Source organism: Thamnophis sirtalis, unplaced genomic scaffold (genome assembly GCF_051295495.1).
Source record: "Thamnophis sirtalis isolate CommonGarterSnake01/CBP01778 unplaced genomic scaffold, rThaSir2_p1.2 scaffold_1, whole genome shotgun sequence".
NCBI classification, from domain to species: domain Eukaryota; kingdom Metazoa; phylum Chordata; class Lepidosauria; order Squamata; family Natricidae; genus Thamnophis; species Thamnophis sirtalis.
In genome coordinates, this window is record NW_028261381.1 from 168,528,109 (window position 1) to 168,550,099 (window position 21,991).

Consider the following 21,991-nt stretch of genomic DNA (forward strand, 5'->3'; position numbering starts at 1 on the left):
GGGCGGCTTACAATTTATGGGGAGGGGAATACAAAACAATAAGACATAAACAACACATAAGTAAAAATAGAACACAACATTCATTCATCATTCGGGTGGGGACGGATTACAATCTTTATCCCCAGGCCTGACGGGATAGCCAGGTCTTGAGGGCTGTACGGAAGGTCTGGACGGTGGTGAGGGTATGAATCTCCACGGGGAGATCGTTCCAAAAGGTCGGAGCTACTACTGAGAAGGCTCTCCTCTGCGTAGTTGCCAATCGGCACTGACTGGCGGATGGAACTCGGAGGAGGCCTAATCTGTGTGATCTGATAGGTCTTAGGGAGGTAATTGGCAGGAGGCGGTCTCTCAAGTACTCAGATCCACTACCATGGAGGGCTTTATGGGTGGTAAGTAGCACCTTGAAGCGCACCCGGAGATCAACAGGTAGCCAGCGCAGCTCGCGGAAGATAGGTGTTATGTGGGCGAACCGCGGTGCGCCCACAATCACTCGCGCGGCCGCATTCTGGACTAGCTGAAGTCGCCGGATGCTCTTCAAGGGCAGCCCCATGTAGAGCACGTTGCAGTATTCCAGCCTAGAGGTCACAAGGGCCCGAGTGACTGTTGTGAGAGCCTCCCGGTTCAGGTAGGGTCGCAACTGGCGCACCAGGCGAACCTGGGTAAATGTCATTTAACAAATGTCTCGCTTAGCAACATTAATTTTGAGCTTAATTGTGGCTTCCCGTGATCCATCTTTAAGGTGGAACTCAATGCCTTTCTTTTTCAGAGGAAAAAAAATATTTTCAGTTTTGTCCCAAAGGCCCAGCGACCTCTCAAATTTGCCCGATCACGGATCGCTAGGAATCAGATTCCAAATGTCATTCAAAAATGCCGGGAACATAATCTCTAGGATGCTGCTGACGTAGACTTTTCCTCTGTATCTTCCCACAGTTTCCTGAAACGTATATCGGCGATTCCGAGGAAGTATGTAGAAAAAACCCATCTGGAAAAAAGCATTACATGCCCCAAAGAGACATCAAGTCTGCCAGCCTCTTGAGCTTTGATAACATATCTCATGAGAGTGAAAATTTGGTAGATTCTGGAGAACTCAAGGAGGTACAGCAGAGGACAAGGGCCAGAGGGATGGAGCTGCACAGGCAGCCGCTTTGAGGGGAATGCAGGTTGTCCTCGACTTACAACAGTTTGTTTAGCGACTGTTCAAAGTTACAATGGCATCGGGGGGGGGGAGGGAGAATTATGACTGTTTTCCCACACATATGACCATTGCAGCATCTCCATGGTCATGTAATCGAACTTCGGATGCTGGTTTATATTTATTTATTTATTTATTTTTGTTCCAAAAAAATATTATTTTGTATTCTTTTACATACCATTGTAAGTATACATTCACTTGATTGTTATTCTTCTTTACATTTGTCATTCTTATACATTTATTATTCCATTTAATAGGTTATAATATACAGTTTGGGTTGCTTTATTTACCATCCCTTCCTCCTGCTGTAATACCCCCTTGTTTTCCCTTTCTTTTCTCCCTCCCTCCCTTCTCTACTTTCTTCCTTCCTCCCCTCCTTCCCCTTCCTTCTTCCCTTACCTTTCTCCTATTCCTACACTTCCCTTTCCTACCCTCTCTCCTTCTCTTTCTCTCCCTTCCATCCTCCTCCCCTGGCCTCTTTCTTCTTTCTCCCATCTTCCTTTCATTCTCTCCCTTTCTTTTTCTATTGTTGTTGGTGTCTATTTCAAATCTCAGTTTATGTTTCCTTGGGATGGTATTTCCACAAACCCAGATATAATTTGGTATCATTTCTTATTCCCTTACCTTCACTAATCTATCCTAATTATATTCCCCCCCTTTATATCTCGCTCTTGAATATATACTTATATATTTAATATTTTCTTTTCTGTTTTCTCCTTCTTCACCCCCTTTTTCCATTTAATAGTGCATCGTCTGGGTTCTTTATCTTCTCCTACTTTCTTTTCTAGTTTCCTTTCTTTAGCCAATCATAAAATCTCCCCCATATCTTGAAGTACTTCGATTCCTCTTTATCCTTTATTTTCATTGTCAACCTATTCATCTCATGGTTTATATCAGGGGTAGTCAACCTTTTTATACCTTCTGCCCACTTTTGTATCTCCGTTAGTAGTAAAATTTTCTAACTGCCCACTGGTTCCACAGTAATGGTGATTTATAAAGTAGTGAAGTAACTTTACTTTATAAAATTTATAAAGCAGAGCAATGGTGGGTTTCAAAAAATTTTGGAAGCTCTTCTGTAGGTGTGGCCTGCTTTCCGGGTCCACTGGTGGAACCTCTTCTAACCAGTTCGGTAGATTTGATGAACCGGTTCTACCGAACTGGTGCGAACCGGTAGGAACCTACCTCTGAAGCAGAGTTACAGCAAACCCCTATCGCCCACCATGAAAGCTGGAACGCCCATTAGTGGGCGGGAGGGACCAGGTTGACTACCACTGGTTAATATTTATGACAGTTGCAGTGTGTCCCAGGATCATGTGATCACTTTTTGCCACCTTCTGACAAACAAAGTCAAGGGGGAAAGGCAGATTCAATTAACAATCGTGTTGTCACAACAACTGCAGTGATTCACTTAAGATGCCGGGCTCCCTTCACAACCCCCATTCCTAACTTAACAACTGCCATGATTCACTTAACGAATGTGGCAAGAAAGGTTGTAAAAGGAGGCATTGAACAACCGATTTGCTGAGCGCACGCTTTTCTCATGCTGGGCGTGCGTGTGCAGTTTAGAGAAGACTTACCTTCTGGATTACTGCTTGGGAAGGAAAACACCTGAGGCGCGGGCGGGCCCACTTCCAAGTGGGAGCGAACCGGTTCACTCCCAGTTGATCTTCAGAGCCATGACCCGTCAAAACCGCGGTAGACAAAAGTGCGCTCGACGAAAGCGCGTACGTGACGTCATCAGCAGCGCGACGAAAAAAATTAAAAATAAATTAAATTGAAATTAAAATAAAATTAAAGCAAGACGATTCACATAAAGGTAAGGGTTAGGGTTAGGGTTAGGCTTAGGTTAAGGGTTAGGCTTAGGTTTAGGGTTACGTTAAGCGTTAGGGTTAGGTTTAGCGTTAGGTTAAGGGTTAGCGTTAGGTTTAGCGTTAGGCTAAGGGTTAGGTTTAGGGTTAGGTTTGGGGGGGTTAGGGTAAGGTTTTCGCTTTAATTTTAAATTTACCGCTCACAGCGCGATGTTTTCGTCGCGCTGTGATGACGTCACGGACGCGCTTTCGTCGAGCGCGCTTTTGTCTACCGCGGTTTCTGGTGGAACCCTTCGGAGCTACTGGTTCGCCCAAACTGGTCCAAACCGGTAAAATCTCACTCCTGACCACATGTGAACAGAGTATAAAACGTGGATTTCCTCAGACATGGATCTTTCAATCTGGCACAGTCATTGCGCACTATCAATTCTCTATCAGTGTAATTGGAGTGTTTGTCAAACCCTAGTCACAGTTTCTTGGCAAGCTTACCGTAGTTAATCATAGCCATATTTTGTTGGCTTTGGGAAGTGTAGCCATTAATCAGAACCGAGCAGTTAATCAAATCCAGAGTTTCTCAAACTCTTGTGCTGGCTGCTCTGGAGGAGTAGGCAAGACAGAGACATCTGACTACACAGCCCTCCGCGAAAATATTGCAACACAGCAGCAGCCATGAGGTGACGACGCTCGCCGCCTCCTGCACCTCAAAAATAAGAAGACCTCCCCGAAAATAAGGCCAAGCGCTTATTTCGGGGGTCAAAAGAAAATAGGAACCTGTCATTTTCAGGGAAACACGGTAGCACTAGCACTTAGACCTATATGCCACTTCCTAGTGCTTTTACAGCCCTCTCTAAGCGGTTGACAGAGTCAGCTTATTGCCCCCAACAATCTGGGTCCTCATATTACCTACCTCGGAAGGATGAGTCAACCTTGAGCTGGTGAGATTTGAACTGCCAAACTGCAGCTACCGTGTTTCCCCGAAAATAAGTCAGGGTCTTATTTTCTTTTGACCCCCGAAATAAGTGCTTGGCTTTATTTTTGGGGAGGTCTTATTATTTTTGAGGTGCAGGAGGAAGCAAGTGTGGTTACTTCATGGCTGCTGCTGTGTTGCATTATTTTTGGGGAGGGCTTATTTTCAGGAGAGGGCTTATTTTTAGCGCATGCACTCAAAAGCTTGATAGGGCTCCTTATCTGGGGAGGTCTTATTTTGGGGAAACAAGGCAGCAGTCAGCCAAAGTAGCCTGCAGTACTGCACTCTAACCACTGCGCCACCTCGGCTTCCTTATAATTCTACACAACCATAAAATTATGGACATTGAGCCTGGGAGGAGGTTCTGTATTATAAAACAGCCTTCCAGAGAATCCAGATTAATCCTGACATCAATGTTCTTCTGGATCATTTCTATCTCTTCCCCCCCCCCTCTCTCTCACACACAAATCCCAGCATTAAGGCTTCTATTCTACTGTACTGTGATTTCCTGTTATGTGTTGCGTTCTTCTTTCTTCATTGTTCTAAATTTTTCCTCTATTATTCTCTTTTTTTTATTCTCCCCCCCGTCTCTACCAGCAATTGACTTCTGAAGTAATTCCCCACAATGAGGAGGTGTATGTTGGCAAAGACAAAGAGACAGAGCAAGTGCCCAGTAGCTATCAGAAGGAAGAACAGGAAGGAAATCAAGAGCAACAGAAAACACAATATTCCGATTTGCTTGATTTTAGATGGGTAGGTGAAAGCTCTTGTTGGGAGAGGGGGAAGGGGACGGGATTTAAGTGTCCAGCAGAAGCTGTGATGACACAGACATCATAAATCATAATACCATCATGCAAAAATATACTCTTTGTATAAAGTAAACAGTGTCATGATATGCATGATGTCACTTGACCCAGTAGTGAAATTCAAATTTTTTTCCGTACCAGGTCTGTGGGTGTGGCTTGATGGGCGTGGCTTGGTGGTCATGTGACTGGGCAGGCGCGACTCACACACAATGTAAAAGCAGCTGGACTTCACACAAAATGGCCCCTGCAACAAGCAGGAACCTCAGAGACAATCAGGCACAGCTAATTGTCGCACAGCTGATCGTCGGAATTTTTTTTTACTTTTTAAAGCATTTTTTACTACTGGTTCGGGCGAAACCGGCCTGAAGCAATAGTACTTCACCCTTGAAAATGTCCAGAGTGATAGGGGTCAAAAAGTCAAGGTAGAGACTGTGATGGCAAGGGTCCCATCCTGTTTTAAAAGAGCCGAGGTGGCGCAGTGGTTAGAGTGCAGTACTGCACCCACTTCAGCTGACTGTTAGCTGCAGTTCGGCGGTTCAAATCTCACCGGCTCAAGGTTGACTCAGCCTTCCATCATTCCGAGATGGGTAAAATGAGGACCCAGACTGTGGGGGCAATATGCTGACTCTGTAAACCGCTTAGAGAGGGCTGAAAGCCCTATAAAGTGGTATATAAGTCTAACTGCTATTGCTATTGTTTTTACATGCACATCTATGTTGAACCCAAACAAGCTATGTTATATTTAATGTGGGGGAAAAAATCCAACAACCTAGTTGTTTGATGATTAGGTTTCACAGGTCAATGAATTCCATATTTGGGACACTCTTCATTTCAGTATGAGGCCCATCAGCTTGGACAGCTTTAAGAAGGGGCGAGGTGGCGCAGTGGCTAGGGTGCAGTACTGCAGGCCACTTCAGCTGACTGTTATCTGCAGTTCAGCGGTTCTAATCTAACCGGCTCAAGGTTGACTCAGCCTTCCATCCTTCCGAGGTGGGTGAAATGAGGACCCAGACTGTGGGGGCGATATGCTGACTCTGTAAACCGCTTAGAGAGGGCTGAAAGCCCTATGAAGCGGTATATAAGTCTAACCGCTATTGCTATTGCTATTGTTTTACCAAGAGCTACTAATCATCACTGTCAGTCAGGAACTGAAGAGGAACTAAAGAGTCTCTTGATGCAGGTGCAAGAGTTGGCTTGAAACTCATCTTTAAGAAAACTATTCCAGCACTCTCAATTCCTGGCAAATAGATGGGGAAGAAATGGAGGTAGTGACAGATTTTATTTTCCTGGGCTCCAAGATCACCGCAGATGGGGACTGCAGCCAGGAAATTAAAAGACGCTTGCTCCTGGGAAGGAAAGCTATGGCAAATCTAGACAGCATACTAAAAAGCAGAGACATCACCCTGCCAACAAAAGTGCGTATAGTCAAGGCTCTGGTTTTCCCAATTGCAACGTATCGCTGTGAAGGTTGGACCATAAGGAAGGCTGAGTGCCAAAGAATGGAGGCCTTTGAACTCTGGTGCTGGAGAAGATTCCTGCAAGTCCCTTGGACTGCAAGGCCATCAAACTGGTCAGTTCTAGAGGAGATCAACCCTGACTGCTCTTTAGAAGGCCAGATCCTGAAGAGGAAACTCAAATATTTGGCCACCTAAAGAGAAGGAAGGATTCACTGGAGAAGAGCCTAATGCTGGGAACAATTGAGAGCAAAAGAAGAAGGGGTCGGGAGAGAATGAGGTGGCTGGATGGAGTCACCGAAGCAGTCGGCGTGAGCTTAAATGGACTTTGGGGAATGGTAGAGGACCCAGAGTCGCCGCCCAGAGCCCCTAGGGAATGGGCGGCATACAAATCTTATTAAAGTTGCAATCTTATTAAAGGACAGGAAGGCCTGGAGGAATGTTGTCCATGGGGTCGCGATGGGTCGGACACAACTTCGCAACTAACAACAACACTAGTCATGACAGCTAAGCATGGCTTCCAAGCTCAAGAGATGCTATCATGTCTAATAGAAGAGAAGTGGTTCCTTTAAGCTTTTTTTTTGCGGCTTCCCTTTGATCAACTGATTACCTATTATCAGAATCAAATGAAAGCAAGTGCTACATGGACTTTTTGGTCAGATAAAGCACGTCCTGAGGTTATCTTATGAGAACAAAAGTAGATCATTCGTGCAAGAGAACAGTCTCTTGAAATTAGTAAATGCTGAAGTGATAGAACACAGGAAAGAGATAGCTATTTTTTCCTGTCTAGCTGAGCTTAGAAGCATCATGTTGGACGTGAGAAAATAGAGTAGGTGAACATTTGACCTGATTTGGTGGGGTTGTTCCCAAGGTTACCAACGACCACAATCGAGGCCAGAATTTATGTTGCTAAGGGAGAAATTTGTTAAGCCGTCCCATTTTACGATTTTTCTTGCCACATTTGTGAAGTCAGTCATTGCCGTTGTTATACTAGTTAACATGATTGTGACTCTGACTTCCCCATTGACTTTGCTTGTCAGAAGGTCGCAAAAGGGGATCACACGAACCCCCTGGGACACTGCAACCGTCATAAATATGAGTCAGTTGTCAGGCATCCGGATGTAAATCATGTGACCCTGGGGATGCTACGATGGTCCTAAGTGTGAAACATGGTCATAAGTCACTTTTTTCAGTGCCATTGTAACTTTGAACAGTCTCTAAATCAGAGGTGTCAAACTCAAGGTGTGTCCCGCGGGGCCGGCCTGGAAATATCGAAGGACCGCTCGGTGCCTCTGCCGGCCGAAATGGGCCACAGGGGGGGCCACATGCAGCCCCCGCCTGGCCGGTTTTCAACCTCCATGGACTCCAGGAGCACTCTGCTGGCCGAAACGGGCCACGTGGAGACCTCCTGGGCCCTGTTTTTGGCCAGCACAGTTCTAATGGAGGCCGGAGAGGCCACAAAACAGGCCTCACAGTGGCCTCACAGGCTTTTAGGCCAGCGGAGTGCTTCTGGAGGCCGGGGAGGCCACAAACAGACCTCACAGGCTTTTAGGACAGCAGAGTGCTTCTGGAGGCCAGGGAGGCCACAAAACAGGCCTCACAGGGGCCTCACAGGCTTTTAACCCAGCAGAGTGCTTCTGGAGGCCGGGGAGGCCACAAACAGACCTCACAGGCTTTTAGGCCAGCAGAGTGCTTCTGGAGGCCGGGGAGGCCACAAACAGACCTCACAGGCTTTTAGGACAGCAGAGTGCTTCTGGAGGCCAGGGAGGCCACAAAACAGGCCTCACAGGGGCCTCACAGGCTTTTAACCCAGCAGAGTGCTTCTGGAGGCCGGGGAGGCCACAAACATACCTCACAGGCTTTTAGGCCAGCAGAGTGCTACTGGAGGCCGGGGAGGCCACAAACAGGCCTCACAGGGGCCTCACAGGCTTTTAACCCAGCAGAGTGCTACTGGAGGCCGGGGAGGCCACAAACAGGCCTCACAGGCTTTTAGGCCAGCAGAGTGCTACTGGAGGCCGGGGAGGCCACAAAACAGGCCTCACAGGGGCCTCACAGGCTTTTAACCCAGCAGAGTGCTTCTGGAGGCCGGGGAGGCCACAAACAGGCCTCACAGGGGCCTCACAGGCTTTTAACCCAGCAGAGTGCTACTGGAGGCCGGGGAGGCCACAAACAGGCCTCACAGGCTTTTAGGCCAGCAGAGTGCTACTGGAGGCCGGGGAGGCCACAAACAGGCCTCACAGGGGCCTCACAGACTTTTAACCCAGCAGAGTGCTTCTGGAGGCCGGGGAGGCCACAAACAGACCTCACAGGCTTTTAGGACAGCAGAGTGCTTCTGGAGGCCGGGGAGGCCACAAACAGGCCTCACAGGGGCCTCACAGGCTTTTAGGCCAGCAGAGTGCTACTGGAGGCCGGGGAGGCCACAAACAGGCCTCACAGGGGCCTCACAGACTTTTAACCCAGCAGAGTGCTTCTGGAGGCCGGGGAGGCCACAAACAGACCTCACAGGCTTTTAGGACAGCAGAGTGCTTCTGGAGGCCGGGGAGGCCACAAACAGGCCTCACAGGGGCCTCACAGGCTTTTAGGACAGCAGAGTGCTTCTGGAGGCCGGGGAGTACTGTGGAAAGAAAGAAGAGAAAAAGCACATTTTGAGCCGTGGTGAAATTCATTTTTTTTTACTACCGGTTCTGTGGGCGTGGCTTTGTGGGCGTCGTGTGGCTTTGTGGGTGTGGCAGGGGAAGGATACTGCAAAATCTCCATTCCCTCCCCACTCTGGGGCCAGCCAGTGGTGGCATTTGCTGGTTCTCCAAACTACTCAAAATTTCTGCTACTGGTTCTCCAGAACCTGCTGGATTTCACCCCTGATCTTGACCTTGTGTCAAATGCCCACCCCAGCCACCATGACCAGGTCTGCCCCGCTTCCGTCCACCCACCACCTTGATGCGGCCCTCAATGAAATCGAGTTTGATACCCTTGCTCTAAATGCACTGTTGTAAGTCGAGACTGCCTGTATAGTATTTATAACCAAAAAAAGTATTGTCCGTCTTGCAGTTACAGGAGAAGGAGGAGGAAGAGGCAGCTCACCAGGATGACTCTAGTAGCGTGCTGGAGGATCTTAGCAGCCACGGGTTATTTGCGAAACATACAGCATGTGATGTTCAGGAAGGGCTTTGGCCTCCACCTGGGGACAATACTGAAGAACATCTGGAGACCAGAGTGAATGAGGTAAATAATTAGGTCATGTTTTGGAAACGTCACATGTAACCCAGTTTATGGACTTCTCAGCTATAGGATGTCAGCAGTGGTTACTCATATTTAACATGCTAGGAAACATGGCTAGCTGGGGATTTCTGGGAGTTGAAGATCACAAGTCTTGTAAAACCCCCGTAAGACCACACCTGGAATACTGCAATCGGTTTTGGTCACCATACTACAAAAAAGATGTGGAGACTTTGGAAAAAGTTAGCTAGTGGACCAGTTACTGCCCTACCCAAACCAGGAAGGCTCGTTTCTGTTAACTAACACTGAGAATAGAAATAGAAACAGAAATAGAAATAGAAAGGACCTTGGATGTCTTATGGAGACTGAAAAAACACCTTTGGGACAAGGGACCTTGGAGGTCTTCTAGTCCATCCCCCTGCTTAGGCAGGAAACCCTATACCAGTGATGGTGAACCTACCAGTATGTGCTTGCATGTCAGTGGTGGGTTGCAGGCGGTATGCTCTAGTACACGCGTACAGGAGCCTGGCCGGAGCATCGGATACCGTTCCGGTACAGTGCTCTGGAGGGCCCACCTGCCCGCCCGAGCTCCTTACTGGTCTTTTAAGTCTTCAGCACTTCTGCGCACAGTACGTACAGCACCTGCCCGATGCTCCGCTGAGCAGCTGGAGCGTCACAAAGGCTCGTGGAGGCGCTAATACACATCCGCATCCTGCGCACGTGTGCACAAGTGCTGTGCGTGTCCATGTGGTCCGGAAGGTTAAGGTTTAAGGTTTTATTTGGTTTGTATGCCGCCCTATTCCCGGAAGACTCAGGGCGGCTAACAATCAGAAAGGGGAGGGGGTACAAAATAAAAATAAAAGACATACAATTTAAAATACAGCAACAGTCGTAACCTCAGATGGGGCTGGAAAATTCAACAGCCCCAGGCCTGCCGGAACAGCCAGGTCTTAATTGCTTTGCGGAAGGCCGGAAGGGTGGTAAGGGTCCGGATCTCAACGGGGAGATCATTCCAGAGGGCCGGAGCAGCCACAGAGAAGGCCCTCCCCCAGGGAGTTGCCAGCCGACATTGGCTGGCAGATGGAATTCGGAGGAGGCCTAGCCTGTGGGATCTAATAGGTCTTTGGGAGGTGATTGGCAGGAGACGGTCTCTCAAGTAACCAGGTCCGATACCAGATACCCATCACTGTTGCATGTGTGTATGCCAGAGCACTGGAAACCCAAAGATCAGCTGGCTGATGCACACATGTCTGGTTTTTAACCGTTTTTGGACCATTTTCAGGCTGTTGTTCAGGCTGGAAAATGGTCTGGTTTTTGGCTGTTTTCAGGCCATTTTCCAGTGCACCAGCTGGCCAGTGTAGATTCATGTGCCTGAAGCCAGAAGAGCAGCTGGCAACGGCGCACGTTCCACAGAGAGGGCTTTGTGTGCCACTTATGGGCTATAGGTTCGCCATCATGGCCCTATACCATTTCAGGCAAATAGTTATCCAATATCATGACTACTACTACAAATTCTACACAGGGCTGCCTTTGAAGATGGTACCGGTTGCAGCGGGCCAGTGGTGGGATTCAAATAATTTAACAACTGGTTCTCTGCCCTAATGACCAGCTGGGTAGGCGTGCCTCAGTGGTCATGTGACCAGGTGGGCGTGGCCAACTCAACATCACTCACGTCGATAGGCGCTTCTCCTTAGCTGTTACAATATAAGAAGGGTTAACCAGAGATGCAGTTTCTGTAAGCAGAGCAGTAAAGATTAGGCTAGAAACAACCCCGGAACGTTTCCTTCCTGCCTTCCTTACAGGATTAGCTCTGAAAAGTGGAAAAAAATATAAGGAGATTTCTTCCAACAACCGGTTCTCCGAACTGCTTAGAAAGTTAACAGCCAGTTCTCCCGAATAGGTGCGAACTGGCTGAATCCCGCTACTGCAGTGGGCATATTGCCAATGTGTGTTTGCTGTTTTATGATTGCTAGCTTGGTTACCAGCAGGGTTTTGACTTTTGAGCCCTTTTGTCACCTCGGCTGGTCCTCCTCGACTTACGAGCATAATTGAGTCCAAAATTTCTATTGTTAAGTGAGACATTTGTTAAGTGAGTTCTGCCCCCCCCCCACACACACATTTTACAAACTTTCTTGCCATAGTTGTTAATCACTGCAATTGTTAAGTTAGTAATACGGTTGTGAAATGAACCTGGCTTCCCCTTTGACTTGCTTATCAGAAAGTCGCACGAAAGGGGAATTACATGATCTCAACACACAGCAAAAGTCATAAATATGAGTCAGTTGCCAAGCGTCTGAAATTTGGTCACGTAACCAGGGGATGCTGCAATGGTCATAAGGGGGGGGGGGGGAAACGGTCATAACTCACTTTTTCAGTGCTGTTGTAACTTCAAACAGGTACCAAAACAACAGAATTAAAAAGGAGAAAAAAATTGGAAAGAAAAAATATAGAAATTTCAAGATCAAAAGGAAAAACTAGGTAAATGGGTGGAGAGAAGAGAATATAAGAGAAATGAAGTTCCCGAGAGACTAAGAGAAAATGGTTGAAAGGAGGAAAGAAAGAAAAGGAATTACGAGTAGAATAGAATGAAATTTGGTAAATTTAGCCAATGGTATATATTTAATACAATGTGAGGGAAATAGATTAATATTATTACTTGTGGATAACCAATTAAATGAAATGTTTACTATATAAAATTAAATTTGAGGATATGTGTTAGTAATAGTAAAACAGGATAAGAGATGGAAATGATACGTTAAATTTGATTAATTTGGAGAGGCAAATAATGATATTAACATATTAAGAAGAAATCAAAATTAAGCAGGAGAACATGGAATGAAAATAAGATGACTGGAATGTAAAATGAAAATATGATGTAAAACTAATTATGCATAATAGAAGATGTAAAGGGGGGAGAACCCGGACAGTACTTTGTTTATAAAAGAAGTTAAAATATGTAACCAAAAAAAAGTAACTTTCAACAGTCACTAAACAAACTGTTGTAAATCAAGGACTTCCTGTCAACACCTATATAACACAGGGCCAGGCTACATCAGATATCACCTTGCACAAATGTTACTGCCCGCTCTGTAAGTGCAGTGAAGGAAGTTTTGCTGAAGGTCCCATCAATTCAAGATGTGAAAGTGGGTATGGCCAGAAATTTGTACGCCAGGATGCTGTAGTTGCCTCTTAGGCTGTTCTCTTCCTATTTGGCACTCCAGAAATCTCAGAAGATTCTTCTTTTTCACCTGTGTTTTAGCTGAACTGATAATTTCTGGGGATCAGGTTTCTTTTTATTTTACAGTGTAGTAGCTGATAACTGCCCAAGTATTTATTTATCCCAACCCTCCTTCCATGAACCTTGCCGCAATTTCTAATGTTGGATTTTCCCCCTTGCCAGAGGGAGCCCCCTTGTGGAGTACTGTGAAGCTGATACCATGGCAACTCCACAGCGCTGTACAGTAGAAGCCATTTTAAGGCACAACAGGTTGTATCTTAACAGAACACACACCCCGAGTATACCCCCACAGTATTTGTTTCCAGAGGATAAGTCATCTGTGTACCAAGTTTGATTGAAATTGCTCAAGGCATTCCAGAGTTATGCTGGAACACACACAAGGAAGGGAGGGAGGGAGGGAGGGAGGGAGGGAGGGAGGGAGGAAGGAGATTAAAATGAGAGAGTCGGTGGTTCTGAGGCAGGGGTGGGTTGCTGCCTGTTTTACTACCGGTTTGGTAGCTGCACATGTGGTTCGATGTAAATAGTTCTTCGTGCATGCGCAGCACAATTTACAGTGAACTGCGCACATGCAGTCACTAAAATCCAAAATGGCGGTGGCAAGGGAACTGGTTCGGGGACGTGGCAAGCCTGGGTCACTGCCGGTTCTGCGACCCAGGCCTGAATTCCACTATCAGTTTGGCCGAACCAGGAGCAACTGACCTCTGGTCTGAGGGAAGTCCTGCTTTAGCACTTGGCCACCACAGGTGTCCCTGACACGAGTGACATCGAGCTGGCCACCCACCCCCCACCCCAGGTCAAACACAACCCTGATGCATCCCTCAATGAAATTGAGTTTGACACCCCTGGTTTAGAAGCAAAGATTTTCAAATCTTCTCCTCATCGTTCAAGAACAAAACAAGGCAAGTATGTCAGGTAAAAGCATCCAAAAATATTCTCCTATACCCTAGAACAGTGTTTCTCAACCTTAGTGACTTTAAGTCCTGTAGACTTCAACTCCCAGAATTCACCAGCCAGCTGGCTGGGGGATTCTGGAAGTTGAAGTCCACAGGACTTAAAGTCGCCAAGGTTGAGAAACACTGCCCTAGAAATTCATGACTTCTTCATGAGGAGTGGTATGTTCACCAATGCAGTTGATCTGAGTTGGGGGCAGCGGGGAACATCCTAGGATGCTCTGTGCAGTCTCAAAAGGCGGCCCACTTAGAATAGTGAAAGGTGCCACACCCATCGCCCCATCCATTGTCCATTTTTCTTCAAAATCGGCTTACTTCAACCCAGGAGAAATGATACAGGTAGTCCTCAACTTGCAACCATTCATTTAGTGACCATTCAAAGCAGGGGTCTCCAACATTGGCAACTTTAAGACTTGTGGACTTCAACTCCAAGAGTTCCTTAATCAGAAACTTTAAGACTTGTGGACTTCAACTCCCAGAGTTCCTTAATCAGAAACTTTAAGACTTGTGGACTTCAACTCCCAGAGTTCCCCAACCAGCAACTTTAAGACTTGTGGACTTCAACTCCCAGAGTTCTTCATCCAGCAACTTTAAGACTTGTGGACTTCATCTCCCAGAGTTCTCTAGCCAGGAACTCTGAGAGTTGAAATTCACAAGTCTTAAAATTGCCAACTTTGGAGACTCCTGATTCGAAGTTACAATGGCACCGTAAAAGGTTACTTACAATTACAACCTCAGTCTTGACATATACATCCAACGCAGCATCCCCGTAGACATGTGATCAAAATCATTTGTGTGCTTGGCAACTGGCCTGTACTTACAATGGCTGTAGCATCCCATGATCCCATGTTTGCCATGTGGGATCCGTGGCAAGAAAAATCATTTAACGGGGCAACGTGCACTCGACCAATGTTTCCCTTAGCAACAGAAATGTGGGGTTCCATGGTCGTATGTTGAGGATTACCTGTACTTCTAAAGTGCTGTTTTGACCTAGGCTTCCCCAAAAGCATGAAGCCGACTCCTTGTCCCAATAAAACCCCTTTTATTTAGTTTTAAAGTGAATTCCTCTCCAGCAAATCTTGGCAAACAGTCTTTCAAGAGATTTCACAATTACAGACCTTCATCAGGCTTGGAGAGCTGCCAGGCCGATATCTTCCAAATGCTGCACTGTAGCAGCAATTACTTGGCAAGAAGTCAGGAACAGATCTTCACCCTAAGGAATTGAAGGAATTGTCTCCTGCAAACTCCCCTCCCCTTTTGCTCCTCTGTATTCCCTATGGGAGGGGCCACCTGTGCCTTTACGCCTGAGTCGACCCGTTATTTAGCTGTTCCCTTCGTCTGGCAACTCTGCACATGCGCACACTGGGAACAGGCTCCAGCTGTTCTTCTGCCCCACCGATGTCCAATTCTGAAGGCAGCTGATAACTGTCAGACAGCTCTGGCCCCATCTCTTATTCCCATGCTGACAATTTCATGACCATTTCCAATTTAGCTGACCTAAATTGGTGAATTTAGGTCAAAAAAGTAAGGTTCTACATTTAGGCAAGAAAAACGAAATGCACAGGTACAGTATAGGTGGTGCCTTGCTCAATAGTAGTAACTGTGAAAGGGATCTTGGAGTCCTAGTGGACAATCATTTAAATAGGAGCCAGCCATGTGCAGCAGCTGCCAAAAAAGCCAACACAGTTCTAGGCTACATAAACAGATGGATAGAATCAAGATCACATGAAGGGTTAATACCACTTTATAATGCCTTGGTAAGGCCACACTTGGAATACTGCAACCAGTTTTGGTCACCACGATGTAGAAAAGATGTGGAGACTGTAGAAAGAGTGCAGAGAAAAGCAACAAAGATAAAAATATGGTGGGTTATGCAAAATATTTTTAAAAGAAGGATACAGTTTACTCCTCAGTTATTTTTACTAGGTATATGTACTGACTTTACAGTGGTAGAGACCAATTTGATTCTGCACCTAATAACTGCAGCAAGACTGTTGGTGACGCAATACTGGAAGAAGGAAGACTTGCCTACAATCCAAGAATGGACATTGAAAGTCACAAACTTAGCCGAGATGGCTAAAATATCGGCATATCTTAAAGATCACTCAAATGAGAGATATAAACGAGACTGGAAAAAATGGATTGACTATATACAAAATAAATACGGGACCAAGAAATTCCAGTTAGCCTATGCTTAAGATCAGAAATGATTTAAACTGTTTAAAGTTAGTTCAGTAAGAAGAAGCTAAGGTCAATGTAGAATGTCATTAATTTCTTTATTTCTTTTTTCTCAATAGATTTTAGACTGTGTTAGTTAAAAATCCATACCGTGTACGGGTTCTGGGAAGTCGGGGGGGGGAGGAGGAGGGGGTTGGGGGGGTGGAGTGAGGGAGGGGCATACAAAAAAATTGTACTTCAATGTTTTAATGATTGACGAATGATGAAATATTTGTGTTTTTTAAAAGAAATAAAACCTTTTTTTTAAAAAAGAGCAACAAAGATGATTAGTGGATTGGAGACTAAAACATATGAAGAATGGTTGCAGGAACTGGGTATGTCTAGTTTAATGAAAAGAAGGACTAGGGGAGACGTGATAGCAGTCTTCCAATATCTCAGGGGCTGCCACAAAGAAGAGGGAGTCAAACTATTCTCCAAGGCACCTGAGGGCCAAAGAAGAAGCAGTGGATGGAAACTAATCAAGGAGAGAAGCAACTTAGAACTGAGGAAAAATTTCCTGACAGTGAGAACAATTAATCAGTGGAACAACTTGCCTCCAGAGGTTGTGAATGCCCCAACACTGGAAGTCTTTAAGAAGATGTTGGATAGCCATTTGTCTGAAGTGGTGTAGGGTTTCCTGCCTAGGCAGGGGGTTGGACTAGAAGTCCTCCAAGGTCCTTTCCAACTCTGCTATTGTATTTTATTGTATTGTATTGACCTACCCAAAGTCAGATGAGGTTATAATGATCCCTGTCAAATAATATTTATTTAAAATGAAGTGTCTTTCTTTCAGGTATCTTTGATAGATAGTTTTGAATCCGATGGAAAACTCCCGACAAACACCAATCTTTCCAAGCCCAGCTGCCTGGACAGCAGTTCCGTGGACCACGAGGGCTACTACCTGTGTGATGAGGAAGCCCTTTTAAAAGAATCCAGTGCTTCCACCGGCTATTATCCCTGCTATCGAACCTATGTGGAGTTCCCCCGGTACCAGCCTTCCAACACGAGCGACCCCAGCCAGATGAAAGGACGTCCATGCGATGCCAGTGTCCAATGCGACAGGTGTCTGGAGGAAGAAACTATCGGCAGGGAGAAAAGAGGAGCGGAACTAAATAATAACATGAAAGAGCTTAAGGTATTATCAGTGGCTCTCCAGGATTCTCCCCACCGCCAACCAACCGGGGGCTCCAGGCCTGGATCTGGTGGGAGAAAGCTGGAAGGGCCTGGAGGGAGGCGTTTGAGGCCATCCAGCAGTGACCAAGAGTCAGGGAGCGCTCGGAAGGAGCAAGAGGGAACCCTGAAACCCCGCACCCCAGGGAGCTCCCCCTACAAGTCGAGTGCAAGGCTCAAAACCTCCAAAGAGCCACCAGCCTCACTACCACGGAACAACCTCCTGCTGCCCACGGCCAACCTCAGCAGGAAATCTCCCCAGAAACGGAAGCACAGAAGCAGCCAAGCAGATGAGAAGGAGCAGGCCACCGTCATGGAACTAAAGCCGCTGCTCCAGGACCAGCGCTCGCTGCCCCCGAGTCCAGAGGCCAAGGCAGGATCTCTCGGGATCCACTGCTATCGCAGAGAACAAGTGAGGGAGGACAACCAGGTCTGTATGAACCCCATGCAGAGACTCTGGAAGGGGTCTAGCAGGTTTAATTGGTTCACCGACAAAAGGGCGAACGACAAAACCGCGCCCGACTAAACCGCGGTGACAAAACCGCGTGTTCTAAAGCGCTCCGACGAATGAGTGCTGAATCGCGCCGACAACAGCGCGGCGACAGAAGCGCGCTGTAAAACTAAACCTAAACCTAAACCTAACCCTAACCCTAAACCTAACCCTTACCTTAACTTAAAACGCCCTTCTGCCGACACTCTGTTGTAAATCACCCTTCTGTCGACGCGCTGTTGTCAACGCGCTGTTGTCGGCGTGTTGATGACGTCACTGTTTTAGCGACGTGGTTTAGTCGGGCGCGGTTTTGTCATTCGCCCTTTTGTCAGGTCACGGGTTTAATTGATGCCTGGCATCAGGGGTGGGCTTCAAAAATCGTAGCAGGAGGTGCCCTGCCTGGTTGCTGGGTGGGCGTAGCCTAGTCAGCCTCCTCCACCGTGGGGAGGGTGGTTGCCTTCAGAGGCTTTCCTCGAGCCTCTGGGAAGGCAAAAACAGCCTCTCCAGGCACCAGAGGCCCTCTGGAGGCTGGAAACGGGCCCGTTTCCAGCCTTCCTGAATTTCCTGTAGGCCTGTTTTTCGCCTTCCCCGAGCCTCCGTGTTCCCCCTGCACTTAACTGCATCCAAAATGGGCTGCGTGGGGACTCCTGGGAGGGGCGGGGTGGGCGGAGCCAGCCAGGAGTGGGATTTGGGGTTCTCTGAACTGCACAGAATCTTAGCTAGAGGTTCTCCTGAATCCCTGCAAACCCCCACCAGCCCACTCCTGCCTGGGAGTTAACAGATTAACAGAGTTGGAAGGGACCTTGTAGTCATCTAGTCCAACCTACCCACCCACCCCAAGCATGAGACCCTGCACCATTCCTGACAGATGGCAGTCCAGTCTCTTCTTGAAAGCCTCCAGTGATGAAGCTCCCACAACTTCCGAAGGCAACTTCTGTTCCATGGGTTGATTGTTCTCACTGTCAGAAAATTTCTCCTTATTTCTAGGTTGAATCTCTCCTTGTTGAGTTTCCATCCATTATTCCTTGTTTGGCCTTCAGGTACCTTGGAAAATAGCTTGACCCACTTCCTCCTCCTGTGGCAGCCTCCAAATATTGGAAAACTGCTATCAGGTCTCCCCTGGTCCTTCTCTTCACTAGACTAGCCATGCCCAGTTCCTGCAACCGTTCTTCATATGTTTTAGCCTCCAGTCCCCTAATCATCCTGGCTGCTCTTCTCTGCACTTTTTCTAGAGTCTCAACATCTTTTTTGTAGTGTGGTGACCAAAACTGGATGCAGTATTCTAGGTGTGGTCTTATTGGGGCTTTATAGAGTGGTATTAGGACCTCCCTTGATCTTGATTTAGAAACTCATGTAGGTAGTCCTCAACTTACAGCTGATCCCTTGGGAACCATTTGAAGTTACGATGGAGTTCCTTAGGGATAATTGTGACCTGGATCTGAAATTCTGATGGCTGGGCACTGCCTGCAGTCATGGGATTGCACTTTGGATGCACTGGAAGGGCCCTGAAGGCTCCGGAGGGCTAAAACTGGCCCTACAAGCAAAGTGGAAGTCTGTTCCCAAACTTCCGGTTTGCCCGTAGGGCTGTTTTTTTGCGCTCAGGAGATTCCAAGTGTGACTTTACCAAGACATTATAAAGTGGTATTAACACTTCGTGGTGTGGTCTTACTAGGGTTTTATAGAGTGGTATTAGTACCTCCCTTGATCTTGATTATATCCCTCTGTTAATGCAATTTAGGATTGCATTCGCTTTTTTGGCTGCTACTGCACACTTCTGGCTCATATTTACAGTAGGTGGTTGTCTACCAAGACTCCAAGATCCCTCTCACAGTCACTGTTATTAAGCCTGGCTTTTTCTCGTGTCCACCACAGAAGAACTGGTGAGGCGGCCATCCATTGAGTTTGAGTTTGAGTTTCATTTTATTTATATGCTGCCCTATTCCCTACGGGACTCAGGGCGGCGCACAAACCCAAAGGAGGGGAAGGGAAAAACACAAAAACTACAAAGTACAGGGCATTTAAAAAAACAACCAACAGCCACACGATTCGAGAGGGGAAGGGAACTCATCGACCCCAGGCCTGCCGACACAGCCAGGTTTTAACGGCTTTTCGGAAGGCCTGGAGAGAGGTGAGGGTCCGAATCTCTGCGGGGAGTTTGTTCCAAAGGGCCGGAGCTGCCACAGAGAAGGTCCTCCCCTGGGTAATAGCCAGGTGACATTGGCTGGTAGATGGCACTCGGAGGAGGCCTAATCTGTGAGATCTAATGGGTCTTTGGGAGGTAATTGGCAGCAGGCGGTCTCTCAAGTACCCAGGTCCAATACCATGAAGGGCTTTATAAGTGACGACTAGCACCTTGAAGCGTATCCGGAGACCAATCGGTAACCAGTGCAGCTCGCGGAGGATAGGTGTAACGTGGGTGTACCGAGGTGCACCCACAATCACTCGCGCGGCTGCATTCTGGACGAGCTGAAGTCTCCAAATGCTCTTCAAGGGCTGCCCAATGTAGAGCGCATTGCATTCTGAGGATGTGTCCCCAGCCAGTTCATCTGGGCTCTCAATGCCGGTTGACACCACACAATCCAGGTTGGCGACATCATGGCCTTGCCAAGAAATGCCAAGGACGGAGCAGAAGACCTATTTGTGATTTTAATGGACAGGTGTTGAAAGTGGCTTTTCCATTGTCGTGCAGGTCCAACCTACAAAAGAAAAAAACAGCCCCAGTCCTCGGCAGCTTCCTTCTGCTGTGGGCCCCACCATAGCAGCTGATCCTCCCCCGGATTCTGCGAAGCCCCACACTGCCTCCTCCCGCCTCAGCTTCCACACCATCGTCTCCTGGGTCTGGAAGATCTTCAGGAAACCACCATCGGCACAGCCGCAGCCTAGTACCAGCGATGAAACGGAAATGGGAGGCAGCGAGCAGTCGCTGACCTCTCGGCTAAGACTGTGGCTTACTCAACGCAGCAGCCGCATTCACCCCAGGCCGCCGTGATATTGGTCACCCATCTCTGGGGAGAGTCAGGAGACAGCTCCTTGGGGGATGTGAAATATTTTTCAGAAACTGATGGTTTCCATTAAAAACTTCTGCTTTCCTCTTTTGTGCCAAAAAGAGAGAGGGAGAGTGGAAAAAAGAAAGAGTGGAGAAATATATATATATATATTTGCTGTCACTGTGAAGGCACTGAAGATTGGGTATTGGGTGGGGTGTCCTGGCTACTTAATTATTATGCTGCCCCACAAGTCAAGTAGGCTATAGCAGGGGTCTCCAACCTTGGGAACTTTTAAGACTTGTGGACTTCAACTCCCAGAGTTCCTCAGCCAGCTTTGGTGTGAGGAATTCTGGGAGTTGAAGTCCACAAGTCTTAAAAGTTCCCAAGGTTGGAGACCCCTGGGCTATAACAATGTCAAAGTTGCTTTTTCAAAAGGAAACTGATTCCCACCCCCCCACCCCAAAGAAGCTTCATTGGAAGCTCATTAGAGGTTTCTCAAGGAAAAAAACAGTTCAATTGCTTTTTGAAAAAGCACCTTTGAGACAACTATGGTCTGGATTGATTAAGAATTTCCACAGACTAAAGTAATGTTTTGCAACGTCAGCAAGTTTAAGATGCATAGAGTTCAACTCCCAGAATTCCTCAGCCAGCTATTGGGGAGGGGGGGGAATCTGGCTGGGGAATTCTGGGAGTTGAAGTCCACACATATTAAACTGAGGTTGAGAAACGCTGGGCTACAGGAAAAGGGGAGGATCTGGCCGGGGAATTCTGGGAGTTGAAATCCACACATATTAAACTGAAGCAGAGGTGGGTTCCTACCGTTTCGGACCGGTTTGGCCAAATAGGTAGTAACTTGGCCTGCCACGCCCCCGAACCGGTTCTCTCGGCAGCGCCATCTTGTTTTTTGCTTCTGTGCATGCACCGCATTGTTTTTAGCACTGCACATGCACAGGTAGCGCGCATCAAGCATGCACATGGCCCGTCCCTGAGCAAACTGGCAGTAGCAGCAATCGGAACTCACCCCTGAACAGAGGTTGAGAAAGACTGGGCTACAGGAAGTGTCTAGTTGGGGAATTCTGGTAGTGCTGCTGCTTCTGTGTCTAGATCAAACTGCCAGAAAGGAGCCACCTTCTTGGCTGTGTCTTTGGTCAAAAAAAACGGTACGTTTCTGGTAGTAGACAAAAGATACCAGCAGATTTCTCTGGGATTTGAATTTTGGGAGTTGAAGTCCGCACATCTTAAACTTGGTGATAATTGAGATACATTGGACCACAGCAGGGGTGTCAAACTGGTGGCCTGCGGGCCGGGTGCGTCATCCGCAGGCCACGCCCACCCAGCTTCACGAAGGGAAAAAACATGAAATGTCACGTGATGACAACGTGACATTGAGCGCTTTGACACCCGTGGACTACAGGAAGAGGAGAGGATCAGGGTTCAGGGAAGATTCTGCGTGGTTCGGTGAACCCCCAAATCCCACTCCTGGATGGCCCCTCTCA

The 21,991-nt window shown here is 47.3% G+C and overlaps 1 protein-coding gene across 2 annotated transcripts; it reads left to right on the forward strand.

Moving 5' to 3' along the window:
• The first annotated feature begins 934 nt into the window (after nt 1–934).
• LOC106544799 (uncharacterized) lies at nt 935–20,634 on the forward strand. Of its 2 annotated transcripts, XM_087702790.1 has the most exons (5): nt 935–1,095; nt 4,565–4,720; nt 9,276–9,449; nt 16,642–17,448; nt 20,198–20,634. In XM_087702790.1, exons 1-5 carry the CDS (start codon nt 1,000–1,002, stop codon nt 20,495–20,497), a joined length of 1,533 nt encoding a protein of 510 aa, XP_087558916.1. In that variant the 5' UTR covers nt 935–999; the 3' UTR covers nt 20,498–20,634. The 2 variants fall into 2 exon arrangements, with proteins under 2 accessions (XP_087558916.1, XP_087558983.1); XM_087702857.1 differs by lacking the exon at nt 9,276–9,449.
• Nucleotides 20,635–21,991: the final 1,357 nt, after the last annotated feature.